Source organism: Mobula birostris, chromosome 10 (genome assembly GCF_030028105.1).
Source record: "Mobula birostris isolate sMobBir1 chromosome 10, sMobBir1.hap1, whole genome shotgun sequence".
In the NCBI taxonomy this organism is placed as follows: domain Eukaryota; kingdom Metazoa; phylum Chordata; class Chondrichthyes; order Myliobatiformes; family Myliobatidae; genus Mobula; species Mobula birostris.
Window position 1 is genome coordinate 147,745,301 of NC_092379.1, and position 17,352 is coordinate 147,762,652.

General features: G+C 43.6%; 1 protein-coding gene across 5 annotated transcripts in view; it reads right to left on the bottom strand.

Annotated features, from left to right (window-relative positions):
• The window catches only part of ints6l (integrator complex subunit 6 like), a 194,740-nt gene that overhangs the window by 20,869 nt on the left and 156,519 nt on the right, over positions 1-17,352 (bottom strand). For 3 of the 5 annotated variants that reach the window (XM_072271087.1, XM_072271090.1, XM_072271086.1), the window contains one exon: positions 10,868-10,961. The exons of 1 other annotated variant lie outside the window; for it this stretch is intronic. In XM_072271087.1, the coding sequence (XP_072127188.1) occupies positions 10,868-10,961 (94 nt within the window). Of the gene's footprint in view, positions 1-10,867; positions 10,962-17,352 lie in introns of those variants that run through there. One more of the 5 variants, XM_072271088.1, reaches the window with a different exon arrangement.

Below are 17,352 nucleotides of genomic sequence, written 5' to 3' on the forward strand. Positions count from 1 at the left end.
AATCTCTTTGAATTATGGAGGACAGCATGTGTATAAATGTCTCTCTCCAGCAGACTTCATCATGACTCCAGTATTTCTACTATTTTTTACTGTTTCTTAATTGTATATATGATTTTTTTGTGTTCTATCGCTGAGCAGCAGTGAACCATCTGATCGGCGTATCAGAGCTCTCTTTGGGAACTAGTTGACTTGATCAGCATTTCTGATCTGGCTATTGTTCACGATTGCACTTAATAAAAAAAAAAGGAGGGAACCACAACTGAAAGTAGAGAGAGGTTAAAGAATGTTTACAAATACCCCCACCGGTTGATCTGCACAGGATCTAACATGGGCAGGGACACCATCTGGGCCAGATGCCTTCTAAGGGGTTCACCCTCCAAATGACTGATCTTACATCCAAAGTGGTGACTGTAGATTCTGTCAGGGTGGGTGGTGACGTATCGATTCCTTTCTATTCAAAATGTATACAGAATATGTTCAGCTTATTGGGAAAGGATGGTGCTGTTATTGGCACTAATTCCCAACTTCATTTTGTAGCCCATTAGAGCATGCAAGCCCTATCACAACTAACAGCTGGTCTGAGACTCTACTTTGGACTGGTGCTGTCTCTTTGCTTTACGAAGCCGTATCTCGATTTCTTCTAAAGATCAGGTCCTCTGATTTGAATGTTGCAGACCTAGACTTCAGAGACAGTGATCTCCCAGTTCATCCATAGTACCGGCTTGGAAATACTCTTGCTGATAAAAGTTGTCATGGTGGTGAAATACTCGTCTAGGCTGGCTGCTGAGTCTTCGAATACAACTCTAAAGACAAACATCATAAGACCGCAATAGATAGGAGCAGAATTAGGCCATTCAGCCCAGAGTCTGCTCTGCCATTCCATCATGGCCAATCTGGATCCAACTCAACCCAGTACACCTGCCTTCTCGCCATATCCTTGAATGCCCTGACTATTTGAAGCTATCAAATTCCACTTTAAATATACCAAGGGACTTGGCCTCCATCGTAATCTGTGGCAGAGCATTTCACAGATTCACCACCCTCTGGCTAAAAAACTTCCTCCTTGCCTCTGTTCTAAAAGGTTGCCCTGCTAATTCTGGATACTTTCACCATAGGAAACATCTTCTCCATATCCACCTTATCTAGTCCTTTCAACAATGGTACGCTTCAATGAGATCCGTCTGCATTCTTCTAAATTCCAGTGAGTACAGGCCCAAAGCTGCCAAACACTCCTCATATGTTAACACCTTCATTCCCAGAATCATCCTTGTGAACCTCCTCTGGACTCATCAATCACAACAAATCCTCTCTGAGATAAGGGGCCCAAAACTGTTGGCAATACTCCAAATGCAGCCTGCCCTGTGTCTTATAAAGCCTCAGAATTACTCCGTGCTTCTATATTCTATTCCCCTTTAAATAAATACCAACACTACATTTGCTTTCTTTACCACAGACACAACCTGTAAATTAAGTATAGTGTAGAGGATTGTCAAAGATTGCAGAGAGACATTGATAGGATGCAGAAGTGGGCTGAGAAGTGGCAGATGGAGTTCAACCTGGAAAAGTGTGAGGTGGTACACTTTGGAAGGACAAACTCCAAGGCAGAGTACAAAGTAAATGGCAGGATACTTGGTAGTGTGGAGGAGCAGAGGGATCTTGGGGTACATGTCCACAGATCCCTGAAAGTTGCCTCACAGGTGGATAGGGTAGTTAAGAGAGCTTATGGGGTATTAGCTTTCATAAGTTGAGGGATAGAGTTTAAGAGTCGCGAGGTAATGATGCAGCTCTATAAAACTCTGGTTAGGCCTCATTTGGAGTACTGTGTCCAGTTCTGGTCGCCTCACTATAGGAAGGATGTGGAAGCATTGGAAAGGGTACAGAGATTTACCAGGATGCTGCCTGGTTTAGAGAGTATGCATTATGATCAGAGATTAAGGGAGCTAGGGCATTACTCTCTGGAGAGAAGTCATAGTCATACTTTACTAATCCTGGGGGAAATTGGTTTTCGTTACTGTTGCTCCATAAATAATAAATAGTAATAGAACCATAAATAGTTAAATAGTAATATGTAAATTATGCCAGTAAATTATGAAATAAGTCCAGGACCAGCCTATTGGCTCAGGATGTCTGACCCTCCAAGGGAGGAGTTGTAAAGTTTGATGGCCACAGGCAGGAATGACTTCCTATGACGCTCAGTACTGCATCTTGGTGGAATGAGTCTCTGGCTGAATGTACCCCTGTGCCCACCCAGTACATTATGTAGTGGATGGGAGACATTGACCAAGATGGCATGCAACTTAGACAGCATCCTCTTTTTAGACACCACCGTGAGAGAGTCCAGTTCCATACCCACAATATCACTGGCCTTACGAATGAGTTTGTTGATTCTGTTGGTGTCTGCCACCCTCGGCCTGCTGCCCCAGCACACAACAGCAAACATGATAGCACTGGCCACCACAAGGAGTATGAGAGGAGACATGATAGAGATATACAAGATATTAAAAGGAATAGATAGAGTGGACAGCCAGCGCCTCTTCCCCAGGGCACCACTGCTCAGTACAAGAGGACATGGCTTTAAAGTAAGGGGTGGGAAGTTCAAGGGGGATATTCGAGGAAGGTTTTTTACTCAGAGAGTGGTTGGTGCGTGGAATGCACCACCTGAGTCAGTGGTGGAGGCAGATACACTAGTGAAATTTAAGAGACCACTAAATAAAATATGGAGGAATTTGAGGTGGGGGGGTTATCTGGGAGGCAGGGTTTAAGGGTCGCCACAACATTGTGGGCCAAAGGGCCTGTATGGTGCTGTACTGTTCTATTAACCTTCTGTGAGCCTTACACAAGAACTTCCAAGTCCTTCTACACCTCTGATGTTTGAATTTTCTCCTCATTGGATAATAGTCTGCATTATTATTAGATAATACTCTGCGGAATGATAGAGCGGAGGAAGGGGAAAACTGAAATAAATCTAAGATAGTGAGCAGTAAAGATGTCAGGAAAGACAGGCAGGTGATGGGGCAAATTTGTAGCCATTGGGATGAGTTGCAGTGCAATAAAGTTGCAGTGAAATCAAAGCGTAAAGTACCAAATACTGGTCTTAAGGTGTTATACTTAAATGCATGCAGCATAAGCAATAAGGTGGATGACCTTGTCGTACAGCTACAGATTGGCAGGTATGATATTGTGGCCATCACTGAGACATGGCTGAAGGATGCACATCTCTGGGAGCTGAACGTCCAAGGACACACGGTGTATCAGAAGGATACGAAGGTAGGCAGATGGGGAGGCGTGGTTTTATTGGTAAGACATGATATTAAATCATTAGAAAGAGGCGATATAGGATCGGAAGGCGCAGAATCTTTATGGGTTGAGCTAAGAAATCGCAGGGGTAAAAGGACCCTGATGACAGTTATTTACAGGCCTCCAAACAGCTGCAGTGATGTGGACTACAAATTACAACAGGAAATAGAAAAAGCTTGTCAGAAGGACAGTGTTATGATAATTGTGGGGGATTTTAATATGCAAGTGGATTGGGAAAACCAGGTCGGCACTGGACCTTAAGAGAGAGAATTTGTAGAATGTCTGTGAGATGGCTTTTTAGAACAGCTTGTTGTTGAGCCCACTAGGGGATCGGCTGTACTGGATTGGGTATTGTGTAATGAACCGGAGGTGATTAGAGAGATTGAGGTGAAGGAACCCTTAGGAGGCAGTGATCATAACATGATTGAGTTAACTGCGAAATTTGAAGAAGAGAAGCTGAAATCTGATGTGTCGGTATTTTAGTGGAGTAAAGGAAATTATAGTGGCATGAGAGAGGAACTGGCCAAAGTTGACTGGAAAGGGACACTGGTGGGAAGGACGGCAGAGCAGCAGTGGCTGGAATTTATGAGAGAAGTGAGGAAGGTGCAAGACAGGTATATTCCAAAAAAGAAGAAATTTTCGAATGGAAAAAGGATGCAACCGTGGCTGACAAGTCAAAGCCAAAGTTAAAGCAAGGGAGAGGGCATACAAAGAAGCAAAAATTAGTGGGAAGAGAGAGGATTGGGAAGTTTTTAAAAGCTTACAAAAGGAAACTAAGAAGGTCATTAAGAGGGAAAAGATTAACTATGAAAGGAAGCTAGCAAATAATATCAAAGAGGATACTAAAAGCTTTTTCAAGTATATAAAGAGTAAAAGACAGGTGAGAGTAGATATAGGACCGATAGAAAATGATGCTGGAGAAATTGTAATGGGAGATTAGATGGCGGAGGCACTGAACGAGTATTTTGCATCAGTCTTCACTAAGGAAGACATCAGCAGTATACCGGACACTCAAGGGTGGCAGGGAAGAGAAGTGTGCGCAGTCACAATTACGACAGAGGAAGTATTCAGGAAGGTGAATAGTCTAAAGGTAGATAAATCTCCTGGACCAGATGGATGCACCCTTGTGTTCTGAAGGAAGTAGCTATGGAGATTGCGGAGGCATTAGCAATGATCTTTCAAAAGTCGATAGATTCTGGCATGGTTCCGGAGGACTGTAAGTTTGCAAATGTCACTCTGCAATTTAAGAAGGGGGCAAGGAAGCAAAAAGGAAATTATAGACCTGTTAGCTTGACATCAGTGGTTGGGAAGTTGTTGGAGTCGATTGTCAAGGATGAGGTTACAGAGTACCTGGAGGCATACGACAAGATAGGCAGAACTCAGCATGGATTCCTTAAAGGAAAATCCTGCCTGACAAACCTATTACAATTTTTTGAGGAAATTACAAGTAGGCTAGACAAGGGAGATGCAGTGGATGTTGTATACTTGGATTTTCAGAAGGCCTTTGACAAGGTTGCACACATGAGGCTACTTAACAAGATAAGAACCCATGGAATTACGGGAAAGTTACATACGTGGATAAAGCGTTGGCAGATTGGCAGGAAACAGAGAGTGGGAATAAAGGGATCCTATTCTGGCTGGCTGCCGGTTACCAGTGGTGTTCCACAGGGGTCCGTATTGGGGCCGCTTCTTTTTACCTTGTACATCAACGATTTGGATTATGGAATACATGGCTTTGTGGCTAAGTTTGCTGACGATATGAAGATAGGTGGAGGGGCCAGTAGTGCTGAGGAAACAGAGAGTCTGCAGACAGACTTGGATAGATTGAAAGCGTGGGCAAAGAAGTGGCAAATGAAATACAATGTTGGAAAGTGTATGGTTACGCACTTTGGCAGAAGAAATAAACAGGCAGACTATTATTTAAATGGGGAGAGAATTCAAAGTTCTGAGATGCAACAGGACTTGGGAGTCCTCGTACAGGATACCCTTAAGGTTAACCTCCAGGTTGAGTCGGTGGTGAAGAAGGCGAATGCAATGTTGGCATTCATTTCTAGAGGAATAGAGTATAGCAGCAGGGATGTGATGTTGACGCTCTATAAGGTGCTGGTGAGACCTCACTTGGAGTACTGTGGGCAGTTGGTTCCTTATTTAAGAAAGGATGTGCTGACGTTGGAGAGGGTACAGAGAAGATTCACTAGAATGATTCTGGGAATGAGAGGATTAATATATGAGGAACGTTTGTCCGCTCTTGGACTGTATTCCTTGGAGTTTAGAAGAATGAGGGGGGACCTCATAGAGACATTTTGAATGTTGAAAGGCATGGACAGAGTGGATGTGGCAAAGTTGTTTCCCATGATGGGGGAGTGTAGTACAAGAGGGCATGACTTGAGGATTGAAGGGCGCCCATTCAGAACAGAAATGCTAAGAAATTTTTTTAGCCAGAGGGTGGTGAATCTATGGAATTTGTTGCCACGGGTGGCAGTGGAAACCAAGTCATTGGGTGTATTTAAGGCAGAGATTGATAGGTATCTGAGTAGCCAGGGCATCAAATGTTATTGGTGAGAAGGCGGGGAAGTGGGACTAAATGGGAGAATGGATCAGCCCATGATAAAATGGTGGAGCAGACTCAATGGGCCGAATGGCCGACCTTTGCTCCTTTGTCTTATGGTCTTATTATTGTTCCTTTTACTAAAATGCATTTCCCAACACTGTGATCCATCTGCCAGTTTTTTGCCAATTCTTCCAATCTGTCTAAATCCTGTTGCAATTACACTGCTTCCTCAGCACTACCCACCACTCCACCTATCTTTGTATCATCCGCAAACTTTGTCACAAAACCATCAATTCCATTATCCAAGTCAATGACAAAAAATGTGAAAAGTAGCAATCCCAATACTGACCCCTGATGAACAGCACTAGTCACTGATAGCCAACCATAGAAACCCACTTTATTCCCACTCACTGCCTCCTGCCTGTCAGCCATTCCTCCATCCATTCCTGTTTAACTCCATAGAAGTTAATCTTGTTAAGTAGTCTTATGTGTGGCACTTTATCAAATGCCTTCTGAAAATCCAGGTAAATGATATCTACTGCCTCTCCTTTGTCCACCCTGCTTGTTACTTCCTCGAAGAACTCTGACAGATTTGTCGGGCAAGATTTCCCCTTTACAGAAACCATGCTGACTTTGACTTATTTTATCATTAGTCTGCAAACACCCCAAAACTTCATCCTTAATAATAGACTGCAACACTTTCCCAACCACTGAGATTAGGCTAACTGGCCTACAGTTTCCTTTCATTTGCCTACCTGCCTCAGTGAAGAGACATTTGCAATCTTCCAGTCCTCTGCGACCATGCCAAAATCAAAAGATTCTTGAAAGTTCATGACCAATGCATCCATTCTCTCTTTAGCAACCTCTCTCAGGGCTCTGGGATGAAGTCCATCTGGTCCAGGTGACTTATCCATCTTAAGAACTGCCAGTTAGCCTAGCATTTTTTCCTTTGTAATAGCAATGGCATTCACTCCCGCTCCTTGGCACTCACGAGCCTCTGGGACACTGCTGCTGTCTTCCACAGTGGAGACTGATGCAAAGTACTCATTAGGTTCATCAGCCATTTCTTTCTCCCCCATTACTACCTCACCAGCAGCATTTTCCAGTGGCCCAATATCAACTCTTGCATCCCTTTTACTCTTTATAAAACTGAAAAAACTTTTGGTATCCTGCTTTATACTATTGGTTAGTTTGCCCTCAATTTCATCTTTTTCCTTCTTATAGCTTTTTAATTGCCTTTTGTTGGATTTTAAAAGCTTCCCAATCATCCAACATCCCACTCACTTTTGCTACCTGATATGCCCTTTCCTTGGCTTTTATGCAGTCTTTAACTTCCGTTGTCAGCCACGGATGCCTTCCCCTGCCATTTGAGAACTTCTTCTTCTGTGGGATATATCTATGCTGCACCTTGTGATCTATTCCCAAAAACTTCAGCCATCTCTGCTCTGCCATCATCCCCGCCTGTATCCTCCAATCCATCCGGGCAAGCTCCTCTCTCATGCCTCTGTAATTCCCTTTATTCCATTGTGATACTGATACACGTGACTTGTGCTTCTCCCTCTCAAACTGCAGATTGAATTCAATCATATTATGATCACTGCCTTCCCAGGGTTCCTTTACATTAAGCTCACCAATGAGATCTGGGTTGTTACACAACACCCAATCTAAGATAGACCTCCCAGAGTAGGCTCAAGCACAAGCACAAGCTGCTCTAAAAAGCCATCTCACAGGCATTCAACAATTCCCTCCCTTGCAATCAAAAACCAACCTGATTTTCCCAATCTTCTTGCATATTGAAGTCCCCATTATAATCATGATATTACCCTTATTACATGCTTTTTCCAGATCTCTTTGCAATCTCAACCCCACAACTTGGATGCTATTTGATTTGTATTGTACATGATACCTTGACAATAAAATGAACCTTGAACTTTGAACACAGACCTCTCTACTGACTCATCTATTACCTCAGATCGGTACCGTATGACTTTCTGTATTGGATCCTCCTGTTTTATCATCTGTTTGATGGCAGGGAGAAGCAACACAGCCTGGTGGTCTGATTTACCAAAAGTGGAAGGGGGTGGGGGGGTTAGCTCAGTAGATGACTTTGATGGTTGTATAGCAATGGAATATAATGTCGGAAAGTGTATGGTCTTGCACTTTCCAGCAACACACACAGAATGTTGGTGGAACGCAGCAGGACAGGCAGCATCTATAGAAAGAAGTACAGTCGACGTTTCGGGCCGAGACTCTTTGTCAGGACTTTCTCATGTTTGGTCATGCACTTTGATAGGAGAAATAAAAGGGTAGACTATTTTCTAAATGGACAGAAAATTTAAAGATCTGAAGCACAAAGGGACTTGCAAGTCCTGTAGCAGGATTCCCTAAAGATTAATTTTCAGCTTGATTCTGTGGTGAGGAAGGCAAATACAATGTTAACATTCATTTCAAGAGGACTAGAAGATAAAAGCAAGAATGTAATGTTCAGGCTTTATTAAGCAATGGTGAGGCCTCACTTGAGCAGCTTAGGGCCTCGATAGAGTGGATGTGGAGAGGATGTTTCCTGTAGTGGGAGAGTGTCGTACCAGAGGACACAGCCTCAGAATACAGGGACGTCCTTTCAGAACAGTGATGAGGAGGAATTTCTTTTGCCAGAGAGTACTGAATCTGTGGAAGTTTGTTGCCACAGGCAGCTGTGGAATCCAAGTCTTTACGTATATTTAAAGCAGAAGTTGATAGATATGTAGCCCCCTGGTAAGCCTCAGGCTCGCTCAGCTCGCTTTTGTCTGGGGGAGCAGCCTTCAGCTCCGCCAAACTGGGTAATCAAGTTTGTGTGGATGCTGTGTGATGTACCCCACCCCGCCAAATAACAGACAATACATCATATGCGAGTAAATGATTACAATTTATAGATCTTGCTGGAACTATGTAATTAATAGAGATAAAATATAAAAGGAAAATAAAAGGCGCCAAACTTATCAAAGTTCAACCACTTCATGCACAACAGTTGGAGCTCAAGTAACGGAGCCTTCTTTCTACCATTTGATCCCCTCCGACCCCCTCGACCTGCCACGGTGGTTGACCAGACGCTCCACACAAGTCTGTCTTCACCTCCTCTCCTCGCCAAAGACCCTGGGCCTCGGAGTCCCGCTCGGGGTCTGTCCCGTCAGCCAGCTTACAGCATCGCGTCCATTGTCTCTGTCCCCATCGCACCTTCTCCCCCAAAGCCTGCGCAACACAATCGCTTACAGACACACGAGAAAGAATAACATCTATCCCAATTGGTTTGTTCCCTCTCTTATCAATAATATAACCCAAACAAGGGGGGGGGGGGAGAGAGAGAGAGGAGAAGAGAGAGAGAGGGAGAGAGAGAGAGAGCGCAAGAGAGAACGAGAACTCCTTACATCGCAGTTATTTCAGAAAAGCCATTTTAATTATAACATAACAAAGAAGCCATTTTGAATAGCCTACGCAGTAACATAAAAGAAGGAACCCCTTACAGATACTTGACTGGTTAGGGCATGAAGAAATTTGGGGAGAAGACATGAGATTGGGGCTGAGAGGAAAAATGGATTAGCCGTGATTAAACGGCGGAGAAGGCCCGATGGCCCGAATGCTCTAATTAGGCTCCTATATCTTATGGTGTAGGGTGTTTAAGCCCCCGATGGGATATTTCCAACTGCTGACAGCCTCTCTCACCATCCACATCTCTACCATTTGTGTCTTCCATAAACTTGTTTATCATTCTACATACAGTACATATTTATTGAAAATCATTTTTATGTATCATGAACAGAGGTCCCATCACTGATTCTTGTAGAACCTACTGGTCACAGACCTCCTGCCAGAATAACACTCCTCCACCAATACCCTCTGTTTTCTAATGGCTAAGTTAATTTTGATTCCAATCTACCAAGGCCTCAAGGAACCCACACACCTTAATCTTCTGGTTAAGCCTATACTGAGGGATCTTGTCAAAACGTTACTAACATCGAGCACCTCCGCTCAGTCCACAACAGATAGGATCTCCCGGTAGCCACCCACTTCAGCTCTGCTTCCCACTCCCATTCAGATATGTCCATACATGGCCTCCTCTACTGCCATGATGAGGCTAAACTCAGGTTGGAGGAGCAACACCTCATATACTGTCTAGGTAGTCTCCAGCCCCTTGGTATGAACATAGAATTCTCCAACTTCTGGTAATTCCCACCCCCTCCCTTCCTCTATCCCTATGTCACTCTGCCCCCTCCCCCAGCTGCCTATCACCTCCCTCATGGTTCCGCCTCCTTCTACTACCCATTGTGTTTTCCCCTATTCTTTCTTCACCTTTCCTGCCTATCACCTCACTGCTTCTCCTCCCCCACCCCTTTGTCTTTCCCCTTACTGGTTTTTCACCTGAAACCTACCAGCCTTCTCCTTCCCACCCTCCCCCACCACCTTTATAGAGCCTCTGCCCCTTCCCTCTTCAGTCCTGACGAACGGTTCCGGCCCGAAACATTGACTGATCGTTTCCATGGATGCTGCCCGACCTGCTGAGTTCCTCCAGCATGTTGTGGGTGTTGCTTTGACCCCAGCATCTGCAGAGTATTTTGTGTTTACTAACATCCATTCCCTTCCCTCAACGATTATCTTCGTCTCCTCCTTAACAAACTCAATCATGCTTGTACGACAGAAACTGGCCTGCACATAGACATGCTGACTATTCCTAATAAATATTTGCTTTTCCAAAAGCAGGCAGATCCTGCCCCTTCTTCAATAATTTTTCTGTTGCAAATCTCAACTGGGATAATTTGCACTTCATAAACAAAGGAAAAACACTTGTTATTCTCTAGTCATCTGGGATCTTGCCTGTGGGTAACAATGACCTGCCCCAGCAATCTCCTCTCTTGCGTCTCTCAATAACCTGGAACAGATCTCATCACCCTGAGACTCAATTTTAATGCTCTTCAAGAAACCAAATCTCTCTTTTTTTCAGGGAGCTAGAGATTTAAATTAGTGATGGTTTGATTACAAACATACCTGGCAGCTTCTTTGATGGTATTCTGAATAAAATTCCTATGAATCTCTGAAGGACCTTGTATGTGCTCCAATAATCTGAAGAGTCTGTCATAATCTGAAATTAAAGATCAATCAATGAATCTGCAAAATGGAGGAGAGATTCCAAACCATTAAGGTAGATTAAGTGGCCACTGTAAATCATTCCAATGAATCAAAAAGGAGTTGATGAGACACAATAAATTACAGATCTAGAGGGAAATAAAGAGAAGGGGAAAGGAACTGATAAGACTGCTGTTGGAAGCCAACATGAATTTAGACTTCCTCCTGTCACAGCATGGAAAAGCATTTTCTGCAAAAAAAAGTGTTGCATTTTATTAAACTGAAGTTTAGTTTTAAAAGTTTTCAATTATGAAGCAACAAGACCATAAGATATAGGAGCAGAATCAGGCCATTTGGCCCATCCTGTCTGCTCTGCCATTTCATCATGAATGATCCAATTTTCCTCTCAGCCCCAATCTCTTGCCTTGTTCGTGTATCCCTTCATCCCCTGACCAATCAAGAATCTATCAACCTCTGCCTCAATTATACATAAAGACTTGGCCTCCACAGCTGCCTGTGACAAAGAATTCCACAGATTCACCACTCTTGGGCTAAAGAAATTCTTCTCATCTACATTCTAAATGGACACCCCTCTATTCTGAGGCCCTGTCCTCTGGTCTTAGACTCAACCACCATAGGAAACATCCTCTCCACATCCACTCCATCAAGGTCTTCCACCATTTGAAGGGTTTCAATGAAGTCACTCTTCCTTCTTCTGAATTGTACTGAATAGAGGCCCAGAGCCAACAAACGCTCTTCATTTATCAAGCCCTTCAATCCTGGAGTCATTTTTGTGAACCTCCTTTGAACCCCCTCCAGTTTTAGCACATCCTTTCTAAGATGAGGGGTCTGAATCAGCTCACAATACTCCAAGAGAGGCCTCACCACTGCTTTATAAAGTCTCAACATTACATCCTTCCTTTTATATTCTGGTCCTCTTGAAATGAATGCTAACATTGCATTTGCCTTCCTCACCACAGGCTCAACCTGCGATTAAACTTTAAGGAATCCTGCACAAGCACTCACTAGTCCCTTTCTTTACACCTCAGTTTTTTGTACTTTCTCTCCATTTAGAAAATACTCAACCCTTCATTTCTTCTGTCAAAGTGCATGACCACACACTTCCCAACACTATATTCCATCTAAAAGAGAAAATCTGCAGATGCTGGAAATCTGAGCAACACCTGGCAAAGGGTTTCAGCTCAAAACGTCAACTGCACTTTTTTCCATAGATGCTGCCTGGCATGCTGAATTCCTCCAGCACTTTTTATGTGTTACTGTATTCCATCTGCCATTTCTTTGCCCATTATCCTAATCTGTCCAAGTCCTTCAGTAGCCTCTCTACTTCCTCAAAACTACCAGCCCCTCCACCTATCTTCATATCATCTGCAAACTTAATAACAAAGCCATCAATTCCATTACTCAAATCGTTGACATATAACGTAAAAAGAATTGTTCATACATAGATCCCTGTGGAACACCACTAGTCACTGGCAGCCAGCCAGAAAAAACTGCCTTCATTCCCATTTTTGCCTCCTGCCAATAAGCCACCACTTTGTCCATGCTAGTATCTTTCCTGGTATACCTTAGGCTCATAGCTTGTTAAGCAGCCTCATCTGTGGCACCTTGTCAAAGGCCTTCTGAAAATCCAGGTACACAACATCAACTGACTCTCTTTTGTCTATCCTGCTTCAAGAATTCCAACAGATTTGGCAGGTGAGATTTTTCCTTGAGGAGACCATGCTGCCTACTGCCTATTTTGTCATGTGTCTCCAAGTACCCTGAGACCTCATCCTTAATAATCAACTCCAACATCTTCCTAACCGCTGAGGTCAGACTAACTGACCTATAGTTTCCATACTTTTGCCACTCTGCCTTCTTAGCTAAGATAGACTGGCAAATGACACTTAAAAGGGTTGACGGTGGATATGCAATGGCAAGCATTTCAAGATCGCATGGATGAACTACAGCAATTGTTCATCCCAGTTTGGCAAAAGAATAAATCAAGGAAGGTAGTGCACCTGTGGCTGACAAGGGAAATTAGGGATAGTATCAATTCCAAAGAAGCAGCATACAAATTAGCCAGAAAAAGTGGCTCACCTCAGGACTGGGAGAAATTCAGAGTCCAGCAGAGGAGGACAAAGGGCTTAATTAGGAAGGGGAAAAAAGATTATGAGAGAAAACTGGCAGGGAACATAAAAACTGACTGTAGAAGCTTTTGTAGATATGTGAAAAGAAAAGGATTGGTTAAGACAAATGTAGGTCCCCCACAGACAGAAACAGGTGAATTGATTATGGGGAACAAGGACATGGCAGACCAATTGAATAATTACTTTGGTTCTGTCTTCACTAAGGAGGACATGTAATCTTCCAGAAATAGTAGGGGACAGAGGGTCCAGTGAGATGGAGGAACTGAGGGAAATACATGTTAGTAGGGAAGTGGTGTTAGGTAAATTGAAGGGATTAAAGGCAGATAAATCCCCAGGGCCAGATGGTCTGCATCTCAGAGTGCTTAAGGAAGTAGCCCAAGAAATAGTGGATGCATTAGTGATAATTTTTCAAAACTCTTTAGATTCTGGACTAGTTCCTGAGGATTGGAGGGTGGCAAATGTAACCCCACTTTTTAAAAAAGGAGGGAGAGAGAAACCAGGGAATTATAGACCAGTTAGCCTGACATCAGTGGTGGGGAAAATGCGAGAGTCAGTTATCAAAGGTGTGATAACAGCACATTTGGAAAGCGGTGAAATCATCCGACAAAGTCAGCATGGATTTGTGAAAGGAAAATCATGCCTGACAAATCTCATAGAATTTTTTGAGGATGTAACTAGTAGAATGGATAGGGGAGAATCAGTGGATGTAGTATATTTGGATTTTCAAAAGGCTTTTGACAAGGTCCCACACAGGAGATTAGTGTGTAAACTTCAAGCACACTGTATTGGGGGTAAGGTATTGATGTGGATAGATAATTGGTTGGCAGACAGGAAGCAAAGAGTGGGAATAAACGGGACCTTTTCAGAATGGCAGGCAGTGATTAGTGGGATACCGTAAGGCTCAGTGCTGGGACCCCAGCTGTTTACAATATATATTAATGACTTAGATGAGGGAATTGGAATAAGGAACCTTGGTTCTCAAGGGATATTGCAACTCTGATAAAGAAGAAGAGGGAGTTGTATGAAATGTATAGGAAACAGGGGGTAAATCAGGTGCTTGAGGAGTATAAGAAGTGCAAGAAAATACTTAAGAAAGAAATCAGGAGGGCTAAAAGAAGACATGAGGTTGCCTTGGCAGTCAAAGTGAAGGATAATCCAAAGTGCTTTTACAAGTATATTAAGAGCAAAAGGATTGTAAGGGATAAAATTGGTCCTCTTGAAGATCAGAGTGGTCGGCTTTGTGCGGAACCAAAGGAAATGGGGGAGAACTTAAATAGGTGTTTTGCGTCTGTATTTACTAAGGAAGCTGGCATGAAATCTATGGAATTGAGGGAATCAAGTAGTGAGACCATTAAAACAGTAAAGATTGAAAAGGAGGAGGTGCTTGTTGTCTTGAGGAAAATTAAAGTGGATAAATCCCCGAGACCTGACAGAGTGTTCCCTCGGACCTAGAAGGAGACTAGTGCTGAAATTGTGGGGGTCCTGGCAGAAATATTTAAAATGTCGCTGTCTACGGGTGAAGTGCCGGAGGATTGGAGAGTGGCTCATGTTGTTCCGTTGTTTAAAAAAGGATCAAAAAGTAATCCGGGAAATTATAGGCCGATGAGTTTAACGTCAGTAGTAGGTAAGTTATTGGAGGGAGTACTAAGAGACAGAATCTACAAGCATTTGGATAGACAGAGGCTTATTAGGGAGAGTCAACATGACTTTGTGCGTGGTAGGTCATGTTTGACCAATCTGTTGGAGTTTTTCGAGGAGGTTACCAGGAAAGTGGATGAAGGAAAGGCAGTGGATATTGTCTACATGGACTTCAATAAGGCCTTGACAAGGTCCCGCATGGGAGGTTAGTTAGGAAAATTCAGTCGCTAGGTATACATGGAGAGGTGGTAAATTGGATTAGACATTGGCTCGATGGAAGAAGCCAGAGAGTGGTGGTAGAGAATTGCTTCTCTGAGTGGAGGCCTGTGACTAGTGGTGTGCCACAGGGATCAGTGCTGGGTCCATTGTTATTTGTCATCTATATCAATGATCTGGATGATAATATGGTAAATTGGATCAGCAAGTTTGCTGATGATACAAAGATTGGAGGTGTGGTAGACAGTGAGGAAGGTTTTCAGAGCCTGCAGAGGGACTTGGACCAGCTGGAAAAATGGGCTGGAAAATGGCAGATGGAGTTTAATACTGACAAGTGTGAGGTATTGCACGTTGGAAGGACAAACCAACGTAGAACATACAGGGTTAATGGTAAGGCACTGAGGAGTGCAGTGGAACAGAGGGATCTGGGAATACAGATACAAAATTCCCTAAAAGTGTCGTCACAGGTAGGTAGGGTCGTAAAGAGAGCTTTTGGTACATTGGCCTTTATTAATCGAAGTATTGAGTATAAGAGTTGGATGTTATGGTGAGGTTGTATAAGGCATTGGTGAGGCCGAATCTGGCGTATTGTGTTCAGTTTTGGTCACCAAATTACAGGAAGGATATAAATAAGGTTGAAAGAGTGCAGAGAAGGTTTACAAGGATGTTGCCGGGACTAGAGAAACTCAGTTACAGAGAAAGGTTGAATAGGTTAGGACTTTATTCCCTGGAGCGTAGAAGAATGAGGGGAGATTGGATAGAGGTGTATAAAATTATGATGGGTATAGATAGAGTGAATGCAAGCAGGCTTTTTCCACTGAGGCAAGGGGAGAAAAAAACCAGAGGACATGGGTTAAGGGTGAGGGGGGAAAAGTTTAAAGGGAACATTAGGGGGGGCTTCTTCACACAGAGAGTGGTGGGAGTATGGAATGAGCTGCCAGACGAGGTGGTAAATGCGGGTTCTTTTTTAACATTTAAGAATAAATTGGACAGATACATGGATGGGAGGTGTATGGAGGGATATGGTCCGTGTGCAGGTCAGTGGGACTAGGCAGAGAATGGTTCGGCACAGCCAAGAAGGGCCAAAGGGCCTGTTTCTGTGCTGTAGTTTCTATGGTTCTATGGTTCTAATTAAATGCAGCATCTCCAAGTTTGTGGATGACACGAAGCTGGGTGGCAGTGTCAGCTGTGAGGAGGATGCTAAGAGGATGCAGGGTGACTTGGATAGGTTAGGTGAGTGGGCAAATTCATGGCAGATGCAACTTAATGTGGATAAATGTGAGGTTATCCACTTTGGTGGCAAAAACAGGAAAACAGATTATTATCTGAATGGTGGCCAATTAGGAAAAGGGGAAGTGCAACGAGACCTGGGTGTCATTATACACCAGTCATTAAAAGTGGGCATGCAGGTACAGCAGGCGGTGAAAAAGGCAAATGGTATGCTGGCATTCATAGCAAGAGGATTCGAGTACAGGAGCAGGGGGGTACTACTGCAGTTGTACAAGGCCTTGGTGAGACCACACCTGGAGTATTGTGTGCAGTTTTGGTCCCTTAATCTGAGGAAAGACATCCTTGCCATAGAGGGAGTACAAAGAAGGTTCACCAGATTGATTCCTGGGATGGCAGGACTTTCATATGATGAAAGACTGGATCGACTAGGCTTATACTCATTGGAATTTAGAAGATTGAGGGGGAATCTTATTGAAACATATAAAATTCTAAAGGGATTGGACAGGCTAGATGCAGGAAGATTGTTCCCGATGTTGAGGAAGTCCAGAACGAGGGGTCACAGTTTGAGGACAAAGGGGAAGCCTTTTAGGACCGAGATTAGGAAAAACTTCTTCACACAGGGAGTGGTGAATCTGTGGAATTCTCTGCCACAGGAAACAGTTGAGGCCAGTTCATTGGCTATATTTAAGAGGGAGTTAGATATGGCCCTTGTGCCTAAAGGGATCGGGGGTATGGGGGGAAGGCTGGTACAGGGCTCTGAGTTGGATGATCAGCCATGATCATACTGAATGGCGGTGCAGGCTCGAAGGGCCGTCTGCTGCACCTATTTTTTTCTAAGTTTTCTACGAAGAGCGGAGTGACATTTGCAATTTTCTAGTCTTCCTAAACCATTCCGGAATCTAGTGATTCTTGAAAGATCATTACCAATGTCTCCCATAATCTTTTCAGCCACCTGTTTCAGAAATCTGGGATGTATACCCATCTGGTTCAGGTGGCTTATCTACCTTCAGACTTTTCAGTTTCCCAAGAACCTTCTACCTAGTTATGGTAACCACACACTTCATGCCCTGACACCTGGAACTTCCACCAGATGGCTAGAGTCTTCCACAGCGAAGACTGATGCAATACGTATTCAGTTCATCTGTCATTTCCTTGTCCCCCATTACTACCTCT